At 37.1% G+C, this 22,530-nt stretch overlaps 2 protein-coding genes across 6 annotated transcripts in view; one reads left to right on the plus strand and one right to left on the minus strand.

Annotated features, from left to right (window-relative positions):
• atxn1 (ataxin 1) overlaps window positions 1–12,532 on the plus strand; it is a 172,217-nt gene extending 159,685 nt beyond the window's left edge. For all 4 annotated transcript variants that reach the window (XM_002932692.5, XM_031903742.1, XM_004915283.4 and 1 more), the window contains one exon: window positions 1,554–12,532. In XM_002932692.5, the coding sequence (XP_002932738.1) occupies window positions 1,554–2,066 (513 nt within the window). In that variant the 3' untranslated portion in view covers window positions 2,067–12,532. The remainder of the gene's footprint in view (window positions 1–1,553) is intronic.
• A 59-nt stretch (window positions 12,533–12,591) lies between these two features.
• Window positions 12,592–22,530, minus strand: part of gmpr (guanosine monophosphate reductase) — a 49,760-nt gene continuing 39,821 nt past the window's right edge. For both annotated transcript variants that reach the window (NM_001113824.1, XM_012964242.2), the window contains 2 exon segments: window positions 12,592–16,727; window positions 21,957–22,116. In NM_001113824.1, the coding sequence (NP_001107296.1) occupies window positions 16,547–16,727; window positions 21,957–22,116 (341 nt within the window). In that variant the 3' untranslated portion in view covers window positions 12,592–16,546.

A 22,530-nucleotide genomic window follows, 5' to 3' on the forward strand; every position in this document is an offset into this window, starting at 1 on the left:
TATAACACATTTCTAAGAACTGAGTAGAAGATTGGCCATATAAGACTCTTATGCCTGCCCATAATAACATCTTCAGATAACTAATATCCTACAATTGTGCAATGGTGAAACAAGGAGTTCACAAAACAGGTACACTTGGCATTGCACATGGGGATAATTAACAGCTTTTCCTCTCTCAGAAACATCCTTAATTCCAGTGTCTGCGCAGTTCTCTCCCCTCTCCTGCTAAGAAGTCCCTTCCCTTTCCCTTAGGAATGTGTAATCTGAGCTATAACGGCTAGACTGCAGGCAGGAAGCTACTTAAAATGGCAGCTGCTATCTTAATCAAACGGAGAAAGCTTCTAAAGCTATTTACTCTGGTATGGTAATGGTTTCTGCAGAATAAATATATTGTTCTAGGTGGCACTAATGTGGCAAATCTATTGGCAATAAAATGCCAAAATAACTTTCCTTCTCCTTTAAGTCTGCTGAGACATCATTTAAATATTAAATAAACCCAATAGGTTTGTTTTGTCTCCAATAAGGAGTAATTATATCATAGTTGGGATCAAGTACAAGGTACTGTTTTATTATTACAGATAAAAAGGAAATTAAAAATGATTTCCTTATAATGGAGTCTATGGGAGACAGCCTTTCCTAACTCTGGAACTTTCTGGATAACCGGGTTCCGGATAATGTTCTTATAAATATCTTTATTTGATGTTCCTCTTGCATATCATTCCATTTTTTATTAACATTTTTGATTCTTAGGTTCACTGAACATATCAAACAGACAGCATAATGGGGAAGCTGCAGAAAATATGTGAATAATGAAAAGCATACGCAGATAAATAAAGGGAAGCCTATGGTCTAACAATAACATTTTACTAAACATTGAGCTTCCCTTTGAAGGAAAAAAATATTATAACAATCTGTTGTGTCCAATACATTTCCAGCCATGAGAAATAAATTATTGTACAATTTCTTTAAATTTTTAGTACAGGGTATGGAACATATTATCCAGAATGCTCGGGACCTGGGGCTTTCCGTAATTTGGATCTCCATATCATTATATTGATCTGATTTTGTGTTAATAATTTCAGAGGTATAGCTTTTTCATTAATAGAAAGTATTTTCACCCAGTAAAAGCCATCTCTAAAGGTGGCCATGCACAGGCAGATCTAAGCTGCTAATTTCAGCCCCTTCAAACAGAGTGGGCAGCTTATCTACCCATGTATCAGCTTGTTGGTGTGGTCCTCGGCCCATCAGCATGCATTCCCATTATTGTGATTCAATTGTTTAACCCAAGGGCGAGACAATTGGCCTAATCAGCCTAATATCACCCACCTCAAGGTTTGCTTATCAGGTGACCTCGCCAAAAGAGTGGACCGTTCAATGTATTGCCAGCTTAACCCATGTCTTATACATCATTTTTCCATTAGATTTTACAGTTACAGTGGGGGCTGTGCAACGTTGTTTGCAATACTGCACACATTACTAGTACTTTGTATAATAGCTTGCTTTGATTTTCAAGATTATTCAAGAATTACAGTTTCTCTTTTTTATCGCAATAGGTTAGTGTCGAAGTCTTGATAGAGTATCCATTTTTCGTATTTGGTCAAGGCTGGTCCTCCTGCAGTCCTGAAAGAACAAGCCAGATGTTTGATTTGCCATGTTCCAAGTTGTCAGTGGGAGATGTCTGCATATCGCTAACACTCAAAAATCTGAAAAATGGCTCGATAAAGAAAGGCCAGTCCATGGATTCGGCTAACTTCTTGCTGAAGCACCCAAAGAATGACAGTTTATCTGGAAGCAGGCACAGGTATGCAGAACAAGAGAATGGAATTAATCAGGGAAGTTCACAGATGGCATCTGAAAATGGTGAACTGAGATGTCCAGCAGCATTTAATGCAGCCAAACTAGAACCTGGTAAGCCTCTGGCAACAAGGAAGAGGAGGTGGTCTGCCCCAGAAACACGAAAAGTAGAGAAATTTGAAGAAGAACCACCATTGACTCTTCCCAAGCCTTCTTTTATTCCTCAGGAGGTTAAAATTTGCATTGAAGGTCGATCTAATGTAGGCAAGTAAAATGGTTTTAAGAATAGAAATTAGGCATACCCTTGTCATTTTTATTCAGATTACTGTACTGTAGAATAAATAACCCAGTATTTACATGTTATCATCTTATTTTAGGTTTATGTTATAACATTGTTATAGTGGCGGCTGATATACTACAGGAGATCAGTGGTGCATATGTTTTTGCCCCAAGTGTTTGTAAAGTAGCTAGGTTTTAGTGGAGCTACTAAAGGGGAAAAACGGCTTTCTGCATTTATGATGAAGAGGAATGTATTAAAGTGGCTCCTGTCATCTTCTTACAGCATGTCACCTTCAACTTAAACCAGATTTTCAATTTTTTTTTAGAAAGGAATACAAGGGAAATGCAGAAAGAAAAAAGATTCAAGTGTGCATTTCTGGGAACGCTTACATATTGATCGGTCTGTCGGTCTGTCTCTTGTAGAGAGAGATACGATGTGTGTATACTGGGGTTTCTGGCATAAAAAAAGTAGAATCAGAGGTCTGGCTTGGTCAATGTCTCAGTGGGGCTTGCGTAATTATTCATGTTCACATTTCGCTTCACCTACCCACCATACTTTGTGATTCCTGCCTACCAACACATTTATTGGTATGGTGCAAGTGATGTCGGTTATGGCCTCTTTGATTTACGAACAACTTGGCTAACGACTATGAACACTACCCTAAATGTCATTGGGGGGGGGGAAGCCCAAAAAGAGGCAATGTTTTTTTTTTAATCCCAATATTTTCAGAATGTTCAGCCTATCCCTCTATTCTCTACATTTTATGTGTTTCTTCATTTTCCTGTTTATCGCCTTTTTCTGTTCAAAAATAAAAACCATCAGAAGTCTGGAATTTTTGGGTAGCATGAAAGGCAGAAAGGATGCAAACATTTTTGGAAGGCAATAGACCATGAATAATGGGTTCAAATTTGAAAAAAAAATACACTGGATTTCAACTATTGAAAATGTTTTTTTTAAAAAAAAACGAATTTTTAAAAAATGTTCTAAACATACACGGCTTCCAAATAAGTGGAATTTTTAGAAACATATTCGACTCTATATGGAAAGAGAATATTTCACTCGCTTTCTTCCCTACCTGCACAATTTAACTTCATGGGAACACGCTTCCTATGTTACTTTAAAAATTTCAAATTTTGTGCTGTGAAAAATGATTTCATTTTATAGAAATAGACCTGTACGTTGTTTCTCTTTTTTTTCAATCTCATTACTGCTGGTATAGCATGAGAAATTCTCACTAGCAAGGCAGAATAATATGACAAGCTGTGGAGGCAGTTGTTGTATTGTTCTAGTGAGCTCCTAGGAGGACAAATAACCATGGGCATGTGTTTTATATAGACGAAGCACAATGCCTCTGGAGCACTAACATAAATAGTTTGCACCCTGGATGCAAACCTTTTGTGTTTTAACTCTAGTACTGTTTTAGACTAATTGGTGCCACTTTTTTTTTTTTTTATATAATTTTTTGTTGATATTATTATTTGTGACACAACAAAGAATTAGGTCTGGAGGAGGGATATGAGATTGTCTAATAGGCACTTAAATTGCTGTTCACACTTTATTGCCGAGCATCTTGGTCTAATGTTTGTCTAGTACTGTATCTCACTTTTAATCTGTGTATTTAAGCAAAAGAAAAAAAATCTTTAACACTGAAACCATGTAAATTGTGTTGCTTCTTAGAGCAAGATGTTGAACGTTTCCATGTGGTTTCAAAGGGATGAATGTAAATCTTGACCCAGGATGTGACCGTTATTGTCCCAGAGGACTACTTTTTAGAAGGCACTTTTAAAAAAACACAAAAAAGGAAGGGTGGAAGTCATATGTGAGCTGACATGAATAAAGAGAGTGATAGGGAAACTTTAAGCTAGGTAGAAAATAGAAAAACATTTTTGTCCAGTGTTTTTAAAAGATGGACTTTAAACTAAAAAAAAAAAAAAAAAAAAAAAAGGAAAAATAACTTTGCAGTTTGCACATCTTCAGTTTCGCATTTGGATGATATATCCTGCAAATAAATTGTGATAATGTTGTTGAGAAAGGAAAAAAAAACAGCTGAAAGAATATGGATATATGTAGCAAATACTTATTAACTTTGCCTAATTTGTTAGGGCAATGTTTCTTTCACCGTTTCAATCTCTCTGTCACACTGAACCAAGTCTGAGAAGGAGAACTCTTAGAAATCTCAATGTATTTTAGTTCCTTTTTTTAAAAAACAATTTTCCTTTTTTTTTTTAAGGTTTTTAAGATTTACCTCTACAAACTAAAGATCTGTAGTCATGAGTACAGATGTTTTCTGTGTATAGATGAGTATGTTTTTCCTTCTTTGTACTCAAGTTGACGTAAATAGAAATCCGTACCGTAAAGGACACAGGTAGATTGCACATGTTAAAAAAAAATATATATATATTTTAAAGGTGCAGTCCCACGTAGTCGTTCCAGAAAAAAAATATATATATGCATTATAAATATTTGTACAAATCACTTTTATTTTACTTTATCTATCTTGATCATATAATTCATTGTGACATGCTCTGGTAGCTTGCTTTTATGGAGAAATATTGGTTTCATATGTTAGGTGATGTTTTCTATAAAGAAAAGTGTAATTTTTTCCCTGTTCTCTGCAACTATGGAGACATTGTTGCAGTTCTTTTCTCAGTAATGTATTTAACCTTTTAATAGATATAATATGTATTACGTGATATGTGTTACTTGAGCCTTGCACACACAGGCTTCCAGGCCTACATTTCCAAAGTTATAGAAAATGTAGACATATAACGAACATTTTAACACAAATATATATCTCTCAGATTGTCACAGAATAGAAATGTTTGACGCTTTAGACAAGTCCAGTATCTAGTTAACAACTGGATATAAAACAACCACTTACATTTATTTTCTGGTCTTGAATTGTGATTGTCTTTACTCCTAATATACTTCAATTTAATGGAAACTGAACGATATTGTAGTGATTTTGCCTAATTCTGACAAAGAATACTATGTTTATAGATTCATTTGGGCATTGGGTTGGTAACCAAATTTTTGGGTAATGTTTTTCATGGAGCCAAATACAGACACCTGTAGGCCTGTCCAACTCCTTAATCATCTCTATATATAAGATTCAGTCTAATTGATACAGCCCTCAGGGACACCACCACCATAGGTTGTTAGTAGGGCAGGCACAGGCAGCTGAGAAACAAGAATGCCTGCCACTGTCCACAGTTTTGGGAACAATACTTACAGTTTTTCACATGGTTCTTTATGGTAATGTCACAAAAGGATAATACAGCACTCACTCTGTTTAGGAGCTAGTGGGTTTAATATCCTTAGAAGAGACGGGTGATTTAGATGAAGTTGAAGTGGACAGGTGAAGCAGTTGGGCTCCTGGGCCATACATCTGATTTAGACTGCTGATAAAGAATGAGTAGCTATCTCTTAATTGATCTGTTTGCCTGGTTAGTTCATAGTCAGCTTGAGTTGCCTGGCTACTGACAGGCAATGAAAACATCCAGCAAACTAGGTGTACCATGGAGTACCTCAAATCATGTATCTTGCAACATTGGGGAGGCAGCTGTTCACATTTTGGGCAACTTGACATCTAATAGCTGAAGGAGCCACACTGTGTTCTCAAGGTACAAAATATTCACACTGAAGATATATACAATTTGAATGTAAAATGGTATTAGGAAGGCATTTAAAAAAATGAATATTATAGGCAATAACCATTACTTCAACGAGCATTCAATGCCACACTGCCATAGTTATCAATACAAAAGAAATCAGGCAACCCAGAAAGCAATAAACTAAATGAGAACATTAATGAAAAACATTAGTGCAGTTTCATAGCGCTGAATGCAGTCACGTTATAGCCCTCTCTCACACTCTCTCACACACTCTCTAACTCTCGCAGAACCCTGAAGCTTGCTGTTCCAAATATGAACACTGATCTAGCTCATTTTTTCTGTTTGTTGCCACTTTTTTTGGGATTTTAGACAAGGAGAGGGCTTATGTCTTAAACTGATAATTCAGTGCTGCATTGAAATCCATTTCACTGCATCGTGTCTTCTCTCTTCTTGTGTCAGTGTGGTGTTCCTCCCTGATATAAGAGGGTTTAATGTTGTATGTAATCCTCAGGGCACTTTTTAAATCTTCTGTTTCACTTGCTGAGGTATGAGGGATTGAAATTGATTAGGCTTGTTTTCCACATGAATTCACTCTGGTACCACTATAAGCAGAACACAGGTGAAACAGTACAGTATCATACTCACTCGACCCACATAGATATCTGCAGAAATCCATTGATTTCCCCATGTGTTTTCAGGAAATGAATAGATGAAGGCGGTGTGATACCAAGAAAAGTTATATACTTGTAGTGTACAGCCCTTGAACTTACCCTATGCCTAATCACAGCTATTGTGGGCAGGACTCAGTAGTCTGGTGTCTGCCTGTCTCTGGCACCCAGACTATGGAGGCCACTAGCCTGACATCCAATCAGAGTGACAGCATACATATGCCACTTGATGGGATGTAGTTCATAGACTCTGATTCAGGGAATAGCTAGCTACCTTCCTAAACTGACATGGATTGATTTCAGGGCCTTTAAGACCTACTGGAGAAAAGAATCTTGCAAAACCCCTTAACAGCTGGCCTTTGCTGAGATGGTGACATTGTTGTAGAGCTGTGCAATAAATGACGAGCTGGTGGTGTTGGATCCGAACATAGGAAGGTGGTAAAGTTAAGTTCTATGTGCCACATAAGAGCATCCGCAAAAAATGAAAGTAGGTCCAGCTTAAGGTTCTTTTTTATGGAGTTGGCCTGAAAATAAATGTTCTGGCCCACACTGTGTGTGTAGTCTATATATTCTGGTATAGAGTGCTGGAGTTCTCCCTGAACTCGGAGCCCCACGTTGGCTTTCATTGTCCTTTTCCTTTTGCCTCTTTTATGTGCAGTCCGGCTGTAACAGACTTGGGAGTGCAAACACTTCATATGCACATTTCTGTAGGGCACCTTTCATTTTATCTACGCCTGGGACTGTTATGTAACCTGCAGTATACCTGTAGAGGAAACGGGTTGAGGGCAGGAGCCTAAAGAATTTATTTTTGTAACAAACACACAACAAAAAAATGTATTAGTCAAAAGCTTGTTCTACAGGGTCATCCCAAATGCTGCACCTAATACAGTGATTGCACCCATCACTCCTTGTAACAGTCATGTAAGGTTTATGCGCATGTATACCTGTATATTTACTGGCTAGATATGCAATATAAACGCACATTGAAATAACAAGAGTATTTCACCTCTGTGCCCGGTTGCCGGCAGCAGTTAGAAAACGCAACGGCTGCATGGAGACAAGGCAAAAAATAACTTGGTTGCTATGCAACATCTCTATGATCTCATCCTCAGATGCAATATAGAATCTCTAGAAATGATGGCATTGCATTTCTATCTGCATTTTGTATCCTGGTATAGGAATTTATAGTATCCAGATTCAGAACCCTAGTCATAGTCTTTGTGGCCTAGGAAGTCATATTAATAGCTCCCAGGATTTTCACTTGATGCATGTCATGTCTGTGGAACATTAGAGATTCTCCTAAAGTTCTTCTAGGAGGGATAGGCTCTCACGCACGTACGTGGCCATGCATTAAAGGAATAAGCAAAGAATGTAACACAAACTATATACTCTATATTTCCCTCTTATAAATGATTCTGTATCTTTAACGTAAGGCTCTACCACACATTGCTCAATGTAAATCCAGGGTCGGGTATATACAGTGCTATGTATAGTGAGAAAAAAAGAAGATAAAAGATATATGTGTATATAGACAGCATATATATTTTTACATTTCAAAATACGCATACAGGTGAAGTGTTATTTTTCTACCCCACGCGCTCCGTAAACCCCCCAAAAAAAGTAACATTGGCACCTACCAATAAGGGCCTCACGGATCCGTAAAAAATATTTTTTTAAAGCGATTTAAAATATAGAAGCAAACCTTAAAGCAGCAGTTCATTAAATAGGGATGTTGGAATCCACAGTGAACTACAATTTCCAGAATCCCTTTCGAGTAGATGTGAACTCTGCCACTGTGTAAGCTGCTGGGGGGGAACCCGAGCTACAATGGCGTGAGTCCTTCTCTTAGAAGAAACACGTGGATGCAGTACATTGATTTGCTGTGTCTCATGGCTCAGCACTTTGCTTTTGCAGATTTAATAACTGCTAAGTACAGCGAGGGGGGAGGCAAATGGATGTTCATGGAATGGACTGCTGCTTTGAGTTCATGTAAATGTTGGTAGAACAGCTTTAGCTCCGTTGTTCATTGTTCCACACCATAACTCTTTTTTATAACAGTATAACAAACACATCATTTACTTACTTGCTTGCTTGACATGTCAGAAGCAGATTTCAGATTTTTGTGATTGTGAAATGATGATATACCTTTTCTTTTTTTTGTATGTTTGCTATGGGGAAGCCTGGATACATATGTATAAACCTATGGTACTCATTTCTCGTTGGCTGGGCGGAATAGGAGGTGTAATAGTAACAGGCATAGATAGATCCAGATGATTTACTTCTAGGCACTTTTAGACTTTGTATATATTGCAATAGCGTCTTCACTCTCTCGCTTTTTTTTTTTTTTTTGACGTTGAGTTTATATAATCATCAGTACTTTCTTCAGGGCAAGTCATCAGAACAAGAACCTCTTCATAGGGATTTCTATTTAAAAGCTATGACTGTTGCTTACAGATTTAAAATGGGGATTCTTTTCTTTGGGAATGGGTCACGTCAGGGTGGAATATATAGACGATGTTTTGCCTTATGTCTTTTTTAATTCAGTAACAATCCTTTGTCCTTTCTGATTTCCTCCTTTTTATCCCCTATTCCCGTTAAGATTTATTGGCTTTTCTTTTTTTTTCATGTCTGCCTGTAAATGTCATTGCATAACAAGGGATGACATCATTAATGTTTTTAATCCAATAACATTTTAGGAAACTTTCACACCTCTTACTCAGGGATGGGGCTGGTATAAGTGTGGTACACTGATGTGACCAGAAGCAGCACTTTCACTGCTCTAGAGTAGGGATGTTTCATTTTTAACGTTTTTCTCTTTGGACTGCATCATTCTATATCAGCTAAATTACAATATAATTCCGCAGAAGTAGGCTGAATGTGCCTGGGTTACACACTAGTCATGCTAATGAGTTTATGTTGCCAAAATACAGTACACAAGGCATATTGCATATAACGAAATAACACTCCAGCCTTCGCCCTCCAGGCAATATATTGTGTTAGGAAAAAGAGAAAACTAAATGACCAGATGTTCCTGACATGGTCTGTTTAGATGGCCGTTTATACAGAACAGCAAAACCAGGCACATTGCTTCTCTGCTGCGTATTGTGTTGTAATAAAAAGGCTTATGGTGTCGCATTTGGGCACTCAGCCATTTATAAAACCAGAGAAAAATACAAACAATTTGCACAACTCTACTCGGGAGTATACCTTTTCTTTTTTTTTATTATTTTACGTAGATGACCTCGCTTCGGATGTGTTACCTTACTGATAGAACCTTTTTTCTTGTAGCACTATATGTTGTGGGAATATTTTTTAATGTAAACCTAGTCTGAGACGCTTAAACCTTTTTCTGAAGCACTCACGTTTAGGAGTACATGACATGCTTAAAAGAAATTGCACAAAAAAATGAATGTTGGAATTGATAATTCAGTGTTTGAAAAGACATGGAATTTGTTGAAATAATAGTGGGGGTCGTACCCTGTTTGTAAAGTAAATATATATATGAGTGTGTATGTGTGTGAAGGTGTGTTTGTGTGTATGGATGTGTGTGCCAAAACACATGTATACATACACACACAGCAATTCATGTTTGTATACAAAAGTAGAAAGGTTAAACATTTGCTTTTTATTTTTTTTCCTTTCTTGTATATAGAAATCTGTCAAGTTTAGATGATCAGGGGTAAGTGGCAACCGCCAGAAAACAATTTCTGCTTAATCAAGGGTTGTAAAGGACAAGTTTGCTTAATTTTAACTCGGGTGTAGAATTCAAAAGGTATCATGTATATCTGGGAATACTGAAGTAGCTGACTAACAGAAGAAGGAGCCAAATGATGCGCCGTTTCCAATACTGTGATGGTCACGGAGAGGTAAAATGTACAGGGGGGGGGGGGGGCTGAATACTGGATTACAGCACAGTTTGTGAGTGTTTCTATTGCATTGAAATGTTCAAAGTAGAGAATGTATAGCACCAAAATGTCACTATTTGCTAGACTGATCACTGGATGGCAGTGTCTGCTGGTGCTGGAGCTGTCTACTTCACTATAACATCTTGTAGTTGTGCCTCAAAAGTGTTGTCATGTTGTTGCTACACAAATCCTGAATTACTGTCTCACATATTTAATGAAAACCCATACAATATGGCACTTGTTCATGTTTGTTCTGATCAGCCAAATAAATACCTCCTCCTCCTTTTTACAAGCCTAATCTTTCTTTTAAGCAACAAAGCTTCATAAGAAACCCATAGGAAACAGCTCATCTTTTCTTAATCATATTAGGTATTCTTTTATTAGTCGCCCCAAAAAGGTGAGAATTCCCCGTGTAACAATGCTATCTGACCTTGCTTCACGTATATTAAGGTTTATAAGCTACAGTAAGGATATCCTTTCCAAACTGACTTTTTCAAACTTATGAAATTCTGTAATAATTAATATTAAAAAGAATTAAGTACATTTGTTCTTTGTGACTTGGTAGTTATTGTGAAATAATCTTGTTTTATCTACATTACATGAATGAACTAAGGTCTTCCACTGAAATATGATTGGAGACTTCACCCATATTATTTCTTTGTTCACCTTCTACTTTGGCTGGTCAAAGCTGCAATTTGCTTTTCTTGTCTGTGCTTTTCTCATAGTTTGAGAGTGTTTCACAGCCAATACCCAGTTGTTCACTTTAGTCCAAAAAAAAAAAAAGATGGCGCCAGGTTGGCGCTGATTAGCCGAGGAGTGATTCTTGGTTACTTTTGTTCGGGGAAAAGAATAAATTACAGAATCACGAAATACAGGTATGGGACCTGTTATCCAGAATGCTTGGGACCTAGGGTTTTCTGGACAAGGGATCTTAACATAATTTGGATTTCAATACTTTGTCTACAAAAAAAATCATTTAAACATTAAATAAACCCAATAGGATTGGGTAAAGATTAAGGCTTTCTTAGTTGGGATCAAATACGAGGAACTGTTTTATTACTACAGGGAAAAAGGAAATCATTTAAAAAAAAAATAATTATTTGCTTATAATAGAGTCTTGGGAGATTGCCTTCCCGTAATTCTGAACCTTTTGGATAGCTGGTTTCAGATAATGGATCCGATAAATGTATACCACAATGTCCAGATTAATGTGTTGCTAAAAGAAGAGAAATCATTTATGACAAAAAGTTAAACTAGAAAAATGTGTCCAAAAAATAGATTCTCCATGCCATACTAGTCCTAGAAAAACAGGGATAATTTGTTGCAAAGCATATTGACTTCCTAGTTCTTCTGAAGATTTTGGGGAAAAATATTAAATAACTACCAACACCCCCCCCCCAAAAAAAAAAGAATGTGAGAGGTTCAAAGAACAGACTCGATAAGACTTTAGATAATTATTTTCATTTTAGTTTCCTAATTAAGCAAAGTGCCCCTATTGATAAATACACAAAGTCAATTTGTATAAGTCAAAATATTTATAAAATATATTTCCTACAACTGTTACATTTTGCTTCTGAATGATAAATAATGATGCTTCCCCAACTGAGTGCATCTGCCTTACATGCTTTAAATACTGTCTTTGTATTTCAAGAGAGTCCCCCAACCTCAGGTATCAAGTTCGGGTATGAAAGGCAAATATTGCTGAGTGACAGCCAATGAGAACCAATACATTCTACTTCTGTACAGCTGTTAAGCACTCTTCCATGATAAGCCCAATGAAAAGTCATTTGCAGCTTTGTGTTGGAAAGGAGCCGGGCTGACTCGGCCGATATAAAAGGCAAAAGGAGGAAATAATATTTTGCACCTTACTGAGCAGAGGAAAATTTTCAGTGCATACAGACATAGTTCAGAGCTTTTATTGTGACAGATTTTTTTCCCATATGCGTGCATACTCTCTGTAATTCCAGTGTAAAATATTGTACTTGCACTAGCTTTTATAAAAACAAATATTAAAAAAATGGAAGAATTCATATTCTATTTTCTAATTGTGGTGTGTCTATTTGTAGGATACACTCAAGTCTGTTTATTGAATTTTATGGTCCCTTTCTTTGATGGTGCTTGCAGGTTTTCTAGGTAGAAATTATTTCATTATAATAAAACAATGTTTGATTCAAAATTTGAACAAAATTGTTTTAAAGAAATTGTCTGTATACCAGTACAAGTTTATTGTTTCAGTATACTCGTACTAATAAAATAACAGTGCCAATTGCAGATCTGTCTCTTTTTATTTTTCGGGGTTAAAATAAACAAGTCCGTGCATCACAACCAAATTGCATGTAATTGGTGCTTTATTTTCTGCCTAAGAAGAACATCCTCAGTAGTTTCCAATCATGAAGCACAAGTAAGCCATTAAGTAAAGACAAAGAAATACTTCAATACATCTCCATGAAAAGTGAACTGGTCGATAGTAATGGTTTTACAGTCATGTTGCTGAAGCAAACAGAACTATATAGTTATAGTTGGCATGAAATAACCTTTAGAAAACACAAACTAAAATTCACAAATAGTAAAAAAAATTGTGATAGAATATGAAGGCCCTCACTTCAAAGGTTAAGAGTAATGAATATAAATGTACATCCTGAATTCTTTACATATGGTGCAATATAGTGGGCCATTTTGGTTGATTCCAACCAGCTGTCCATCCATGTGTAGCCAGACTTCCCATAGTGGGATCACTTGCATCTTGGGCAGAACCATCTGATTACACAGGAATTCTCAGCTTTAGGAGTAACGTATACCATACAAAACTGCCATGATATGGGATGATCTGTGCCATATATAACTTTTTATTGTAAAATGATGTGTCTATACTGCCCCAGCCCACAGAGCTTCATTTCTTATGACATTCTCAGAAGTTATAGAAAGCAATGATGCCTGCAGATATGGCATCAGGGCAAGGGCACCGTGTCTACTGAAAATATCATTATTTGAAAACTTGGGCCCAAATCATTTGTCTACACTGATCTTTTATACAAAGCTATTCTAGTGCCGACTAACAATTCTAGCTAATGTTAAAGCAATGTTTCTAGGCTGATACTGCCAAACCTGGCAGACAAACAGAATTCCCTCTTAAGTATCATAAATTAGCCTATAAGAAATATAAGGTCAATAGTATACAGGCAGGCAACAAACTCTTGGAATCACTCCCCATTCATTTTAATGGCACTCCCTGGTCAGGCAATGGAAAGGTGGCAGTCAGCACTTGGTTTGCCCAGGCACTACTAATTATTGGCATTCATAGAGGACTTTCTCATGGTGTAGGGCACTGCTAAGCTATATTATGAAGGCACAATGGTCTGTATATGAAATATTATAACAAACACATTTCCAACATTGCAAAAAGAAAATCCCACAGATTTTTCTATATTTTGAAAGCAGATGGTTTAAGATTAGGCTTTGCTATTTTGGGAATGCAACACACTACATGCCTACAGTACTCCCACACATGCATTTAGACAGAATGTCTAAGTTCCGTTGGCAGGTTCATGCAGTCATGGAAAGGCTCATAGACATTTTCATACAGTTGCAGCTTTCATATCATGGGATTTGGTATTAAAAAAAAGCTTTCTATTATGAATGCATGGTGAAGACTGATCTATACATGACTATTTTCAGACCAGAATTGTATGATACTGCTAAATTACTGATCAGTGTACAGCACATGTTTTCATAGGTGCCAAAAATACCTTATAGTACAGATTTACTTGTAAGCACCTATAGGTCCATAAGATGATGTTCAGCTAAATTTCCCAGCATTCCTGACAGTTAATGACTTTTGGGTGATGCTACACAAACTCTTGATTGCTGGCAGATACCCATCAATAAGAACTAAAACACATTGGTGTTCTGTATTTTCAATAATATTCAACTAAAGCATTGCCTGCCTACCAGGTACAATCAGCAGCACAGATACTATCTAGTATACTACCAAAACACATTCTTTTGTTCAAGATTATTTAGAAACAATAAATAAAAGGCTGCTTTCCGCTCAGTGGCATTACACTACTTTGCAAGGCCAAGATTTGATTTTAAATAATAATCAGAAAAGAACGGAGTGTACAAGAAGGATCACAGCACTATCTTGCAAGCCATTTATAAGGCCACTAGAGGTGCAAGGCATTGGCTGTAGCTTGGGAGAGATTACATTAACACTAAGAGAAGACATTTGTTGAGCTAAATTACAACAGTCTTCAAGGAAAAGTTTTTTTAACATTTTAAACCTGACATGGATTTAGGTACTTGTGACAAATCCTCATTGCAGCTATTCTCTTTAGTCTCATAAAAAATTCCAGTGGTGTGACAACAACCTAGTTGGTACAATTGCAAATATGAAGGGAAAATATATGAAGGCTAATTCCAACCAAATACTGGTCAGCAATTGTAGAAAACAACTGGAGAACTGGAACGAAACATTTGATTCCTAGACTTGAGGAAGAAGAAGTTTAAAGCAGCAAAGAACTAACAACATGGCTGCTTTACTTAGAGGCACAAGGAGCCCCTGTGTGACCCAGGTACGTAACACAAAACTTGTTAAAGAATATGGTTCAAAGTTTCCTCTAAAGGAAGAAGAAGTGGTTACATTTTATGCTAGAAACCCATCTTCTTCTGAAACACCTTAGATATAATCTTTTACATAGTCAAATTTTCCTTATGATTCTTTTTAGCTGTCTCAGCCTAAAGGTCTTCCAAATCGTTGAATGTTTTCAAAGAATATAACGGTTTATAAAATGCTTGTAAAGGTGTGTTTTGAAAATTGCATACAAAACCAAATTAATCTTGCATGCTTATATATATATATATCCATACATGCAATTAGTGAAATGCTATATTCAGCAGCATTTATAATGGAGAAACAATGTACAACCTTACTTTGTTCCATCCAAGGCACCATTACAAAGGCTTTAGGACACACCATTTTACATCGATATAACTTATAATCATTATGTGATCTAGGGGTGAGGTTTCAGTAATGGTAACATAAGCAGCTGACACATTGTCTAAATGGGTCTGAGGTTTAATGAGTGATTATCACTCCTGCTCTGTGGCATGTGACAACTGGCCAGTAAAAGTTATTGGAGAGAGCTTCAAAGCTGACCATACACATGATAATAGGCAAGCAATTTGGGATTTGGAGGCTATCAATACATATATGGTCCTGCAGGAAGCATTAGAATGTGTTGTTATTCTGTCCAGCATGGCATTACCTAACATTACAAAGTAGAAAATGCAAAAAAATATCTAAATTCATCATATTTTACCCTTGGTGCAAAATTACTTCCGTGAATTCCAGCAATAAGTAAAAAATTGCCAAATTGTACTAAAATTGTGTCAGTTAGTAAACTGAACGTAAATGGGCCAAATTTGCACCTGTAAGAAAAAGAGCAGCATGTGGGGCACCATGTTTGGAAATTACACGACCATCCACTGCACTCGATAACTACTACATTACATTTCTGGGTCCATTTTAGTGCATTTTGATTTGCAAATGAGCTCTCAATTGTTTTAGCCGTCAATATGTATGGCCATATCATACAATATCCATCTATAAGCTGACCAGTTGGACACACCCAAAATACAGCCTGTGTGTAGCCTCCTTACGCAGTTTTTGTAGCAAAAGGTTCCCAGGTTTTAACAGGGGTACCTAAGCGCCATAAATAGATACTACTAGTCACTACTTATGAATACCTAGAGATGAGTTTTAGGGGTTAAAAAGTCTCTATTGTAAATTCTAAATAAATAAAGTCATAAAATATTCACTCTATTATATTGCTGTATATAAGTTATTAATAAAACAATATATTAAAATTCCTTGGCATTTAACCAAAATAATATAATCACTACTGACTAAACTTTAGAAAAAAAAAAAAGTTAAAACCTACCAGTTATTGGAAGGAATCTGAGGTAATAAATTTGGTGTATGTTATTTAGGGCTTCCATATTCAGCCACTTTAAAGGGAAACTTAGGACATACCATAGGTGTTGATCTGTTAGACAACACCTGCAGTATGGATGTTTAACCAGCTCTTCTTTAAGATGAGTAAGACATGGAAGCCCTTGTTATAGTGCATAGGAAGCCGACCTACAGGGCTATGATCTTGATTCAAATGTATGTTCATTATTTGCTGATGAAAAGGAAAAACAGAACAGAAAAATGGTGAAAACTGGCACTGCAGTTGAACACTCAGTATAGGAGTTGAATTTTCTTTTTGTTTCAAGTTAGCTGAACTATGTGAACATCTGATTGAACTGCTGGGTCACACGAATGAATGTTGTCCGTCTGCTTAGCTCTTTCAGTTTGGCAGCCCCCACATAGGTGCAGGTTGATCGCACACCTCCCAGGACATCCCGAATGGTATCTTCCACATCACCTTTGTATGGAACTTCCACGGTTCGGCCTTCCGAAGCCCTAAATAAAGAAGGTAGAAGACTGTTAGAAACTGATGAAGAGCAGAATTCAGAACCAGGCTGTAAGGAGGTAACTGTATTTTTTAGTTGCGGTGGGGCCCAGGAGCAGAGAGGGCCAACTGATCTGCTATATATGCAAGTGATCTGGCCATCTTCCCCTTGTCTGTGAGAAAGTACATGTGTATCTTTGTGTAAAGGGATTAATAACATTTAATTAACCGCCTGTATTAATATGTGTTCTGTTCCACAAATTAAAAAACAACAGTGCAATAATTAGAAATTCAGGGCCACTAACAAAGATTCTGAGCCTTATAGACTATGGATTGGCACTAATGAGCTTCTTTTTCTTTATTATTGTCTCATTAGAGAGAGGAGAGAGACAAATGATGTATTTCCCTTTTAATTATTTATGTGATTATTTATGTGAGTAAAGTCTCTTTAAGGATATACGAACAGATTTTAGGAATCATGTATGCCGTTTTCATGAAGTGGGACAGGTTTTCATCCCGTTACTTTGTAAAAATGGCATTTGGTGTAAGTGATTATTGGGTACAAGGACTTTGCAAAATACACACTTAAAATTTTACTAATTATTGGTAACAGTACTGTGATCTGAACAGTAATGATCATGAAAGCATGGCAATTAGTAATGGCGATCTAACTCATCACATGGTGATATCATTGCTACGCTAAGAAGTAGAGCAGTAAGGTTCCCTGTCACGGATGCTCAGGAAACCTTCTAACCACATCCCCATGGACAGAAACAAATACATAAATTAGTTAGGGGAAATATGGCAGAGATGTAGAAAAAGAAGGCAGGCCCTTGAGGTTTATCTTTGACAGGCAGAAGGGCACACAATGGTGCAACATAGCACTATATACTTACATCTCATTATAAGTGACATAAAAGAGAGAAGAAATATTTCTCACATATTTATACTTCTCTATGGCTTTCTCAAGGGTTTCATCATCTTCACTTTCAGGATTGCTTAAACTTTTTCTCAAAAATTAGTTAATGCACTTTAAATGTAATTATTACTGACTATAATAGCAGAACATTAATGAAGAGGGTCATGGAGAAGCAAAATAAGCAGCCTTGGTACCCAAGGATGGGTCCAGAATCTAAGAATTTCAACGCTAATTATTGCACATTTAAAGTCACAACTAAGCTTCAAGTAAACCAAAACTAAAGGGATTAATAGACTCATCTATTTATATAAATAAATAGCAACTTCCAATACACAGATTAATATCTGGATTTCTAAAATACAGGTATGCATATTCTTCAACAAATACTCTGTGGTTTGCGGTAACAGAGTAATGCAAACATAACAAGTACAAACTGTAAGTTTAAGTTATTGAAGTTAACGACATATAAACTCATTATAACCTTATTTATGCTTCCGGCTTCATTCTTCTCTTTGTTCCCTAGGTAGGACTGTCCAACTGCAGGTCTATGGACTTGGTGTGGTCCCAAAGTGATTTTTATAGCCCTGTGTTTGTTTAAAGGCTCCAGAGACATTATATGACATTATTGTTATCTAGCCCTATAATCAGGGTACCACACTGAAAAAGTTGGACAGCTCTGCCGCAAAGGCATTTCAAATGCCAAAATCCCACAGTCTCCACACATTGCCTCCCACTGGTATGAATGGGAAACATTCCTACTCACTCTGTGAGTAGACCTCATAACATATATACTGTATGCATCCAATATATAAACATGTGACTGTGCATATAAGTAAGCGCATATACAGATTAGCATGTTTGTAGCCGCTTATAATGATGACAGCACAATGGAAAAAGCCTGCAGCCCAGATAATCTCATGTAGTTGACTGCCCAGGAGCCAGAGAGTAAAGTGTCCCACAGACCAGTTAAGGGATAAACTTGTAAGCAGGCTGCTTTATGTGTATGGATGCGCAGCTGTACTGTGATCAATCAATGGCTGTCATGCAGCATTGTGAGTATAATAATACCGCAATCAAATCTAAAGCCGCAAAGCGGATTGCAGCGTTAAAATAGCCTCATTGAAATGCTAAAGTGGATGCCTGTAGCCACCTGAGATGCAGTAGCTAGATAACGAAATCAAACAGTGCAGGTCTAAGCAAAATTACTTAGAACAGCAGATACACAAGGATCAATACACTAAGCCCAATAGGCTAAAGGAAAATGCAGGAAGCTGTATGGCACTGGCATGCTATAGAAATGAGCTAACATTTGGCTTCTTATGTTTAGGCGGTAGATGCCAAATTTCCTGCCAAGTAAAAGTTTTCCCATAGCATACCTGCTGCTGCTGAACTACAGCTGGCAACACCCTTGAAATTATTAAAGCTCAAGGGTCAATATAGGCAACTGTAGTATATTCAAAACCATAGCAATAAGTACTGGGGCTATAGATCATTAGCAACTTGAAGAACTTCACTTAGACTTTTTTCATGCAGCTTGAGTCATTTGTTGGGTAATAAGTTCCCTTTAAATGCCTTTCTAAAGAGGCATAGTTTATAGAAAAGTACATTTAAGTTAATTACATAGAGTGTGCAATTACACTTACAGTGATGGTTTACCTTTAGGCTAATTCCTCATGTACAGATTAGTTGCCCGCGATAAATCTGTTACTAATATACAGTATCCGATCTCTCACTGCTAACAATGAGAATCGCAAGTGGAAAGACATACATGTCGCTTTGTTTCCCAAAGTCGCCTGCAGTAGGAAACCTTGCATGACTTTGGATAAACTAAAGGACGCATATGCGCATGCGACTAATCTGTCTGTGGGGCATTAGCCTTAAGTTGACTTTTAGTGTGTTACAGAATGCCATTTTCCTAGCAACTTTGCATTTGGTATTCGTTATTTCTTTTTCATGGTTTTTGAATTATTTGCCTTCCTCTTCTACAGGATACTGATAATGGCAGGGAGGCCCATAAGTTGTTTACGCAACATTCTCACGCAGGTACCAGTATTAAATGAATGTTTACTAATGCAAGGAGTCTGACTGGTAAAATGGGAGAGCTGGAGGTACTGGCGCTGGAGCGGAAATATGATGTGATTGGCATTGCTGAAACTTGGTTGAATGAGTCTCATGACTGGGCAGTTAATACTGGGGGTTACACATTGTTTCGGAGGGACAGGGGCAATAGAAAAGGAGGAGGAGTGTGTCTGTTCGTTAAGCAGGAACTAAAAGCAAATATTATGGAGTAAGTGATGGAAGTAACAGAGAGAGCTTCTCACAGATAGTAAAGAATCTACCAAATTAATTGTAGGGGTATGCTATAGACCCCCTAATGTAAGCGAAGAGGAGGAGGCCCAGCTCCTGTTGCAAATAGAAAAGGCTGCTAGTTTGGGGCAAGTGATAATAATGGGAGATTTTAATTCAATCTGTATTCAATCTGTTATACTTTATTAATCTGTTATACTATACAGGTATGTTATATTTTCAGGCATAATATATATAATTTTGAGACATGAAGGAGGAAAAGTGTGTCCTTTTTAAAATACTAAAATTAATTTCACTTTAAAACTATAATTAATGCTACACAAATCATTTGTGCAATATGAGCTACCCTTACCTACCAATGTCACACTGCAACATCTCTTCTTTCAAGGCTGCTTCAGTGAGCATGCAGCTGTGATGTAATGGTGGAGGGACAAAGATCAGCCTATCAGTTCTCTGCCCCAACCCCAAGTCTGGGGAGAGGCAAAAATCAGCCTATGAGTTCTCTACCCCAACCCCATGTATGACATTAGCATTGCAATCCTGTCTTTCTGTGACTATGAAAATGAACAAACTAAACTGTAGAGGTAAAGAACGTCAGGGATAACGTTGAATAACCTTAATAATTTGTAGCAGTGGGTATATTATGCTTTGTAAAGTGCACATGTTGTTTTGGTAAAAATTGTGGTATATATGCCTCCTATATTACCTGAGCAACAAGGGGTGCAAAACAGAGCTGTAGATAGATGTTTAGTGGTAAACAATATTTATCCTATTTTTTCTGAATGACCTAACACACTTGTACCGTCATGTATTAATATAGGTCAAATGTCTTCTAAAATGTCTGCATTTGAGTATAATGTCCTGGTAAAGAATATGTGTTTGCTTCCAATGCTTTACTACAGAAGTGCTGAATTTGTTGTTTAAACATTTTTAAAATGGAGAAAAGCTCTTTTTTCTTTGATTCACTCAATCTCTATTTCACACTTCTTTCTATCTAACCCTATAACTACAGGTGCAAAAAGCTTCATTAACACTTTTATAAACAAGTAAGACACTGATTAAACAGAAAGTGTAATCTATACAATCTTATGTATATAAAACGCTTTTACCTCCCATTTGTATTATTATGCTAGTTCTAGCTTAATGAATGAGGCAATAATAATGATTTGGGAGACTATATTTTATAAATCTTTATTTAAAGGAAAAGTAAAGGCTCCCAGGTCAATTTTTAGTTTTAGCAGCATCGACTCCTCTTTAATCACTGACACTTGCCCCAATGTATCTGGGCCCCATAGCAGAACTACAAAGACAGCATTGGCCACCAGCTGCGTCACTTGTTTCCAGCAGCCATCTTGGTGATTAGCAAGCAGCACATGCACACTGACACCCAAACTGGGATATTGGGGTACTGTGAATTCAAGGTTGGACTGGCTGAACAGAGCACTGGGAAAAATGTGGTGGGCCCTGGTCCTGGTGGGCCCCTTTTTACGGGGTATGTTGGTAGGTGAGCCAGATTTCTGTTGACCAGTACTCAGTGGAGGGTAGAGAAGTAGTGCGGTGGCACAGTAGTGCAGGGGGTGGGCACTTGATTCACTTCTTCCCATGAAAATGAAATTACACAAAAAATTTTTTTTAAAAATCAGAAAGCCCAGCTTATCCAGCTCAGCTTCCTTCTTAGGAAAACTAAAATGACCCTTCAGGAAATGCCCCTAAATTGAGATGACTAGTAAATGAAATGCAAAATCCTGCTGGCAAAATCATTAATACAGTAAATGTGGGACTGGGTTTGATGGCAGAGTGACAGATTTATTAAGAGTTAAAGACAAATTCATTAAAAATTGTTGGTCAAATGTCATCTTTAAGACAAAATCTGAAACCTGGTTATTTAAAAGACAAATTCACAAAAGTGGAGAGAGAGGTTTGTGAATAAGGCAGAAAATCTGTCAAATCTAGCTCCGCTCTTATAACATCTCAATATCACCAAGTTTGTGAATTCCCCCATAGAATGCTGTACCTGTATTCAGCCACTTTGCCAGAATGTTTCTTCATGGCAGTGTCAGAACTCATTCCGTAGAACAACATCACCTTCTTTCCATTCTTTTCTGTGATGTCTCCGGCACACTGATCATGTCCTGCAAGCATCCCACCCAGCATTACAAAATCTGCTCCAGCTCCTGTTATATTAAGAAAGAAAGTGTTTGTTAATTATAGCTTACAAAGTCAACTTCTAGGAAACAGCTAGAAAACTAAAAAGTTGGGTTGAACCAACATTTTCATTCTTTTAAACATTTAATAATTACTAAAGTTTTCTTTCAAATTTGCCTGCTAGCCCTGCTTAGGCTAAGTATAGTATGGGCAGTAAATCAGTAATCATTAGCCCAGAACAAGGCATTATGTACAGCAGTGGTCCCCAACCAGTGGCTTGAAAGCAACATGTTGCTCCCCAACCCCTTGGATGTTGCTCTCAGTGCCCCCAAACCAGGTAGTTACTTTTTAATTCCTGACTTGGTGGCAAGTTTTGGTTGAATAAAAACAAGATTTACTACCAAATAAAGCCCCCTGTAAGCTAATAGTGTGCATAGAGGCTG

The sequence above is a fragment of the Xenopus tropicalis genome, chromosome 6, assembly GCF_000004195.4.
Source record: "Xenopus tropicalis strain Nigerian chromosome 6, UCB_Xtro_10.0, whole genome shotgun sequence".
In the NCBI taxonomy this organism is placed as follows: Eukaryota; Metazoa; Chordata; class Amphibia; order Anura; family Pipidae; genus Xenopus; species Xenopus tropicalis.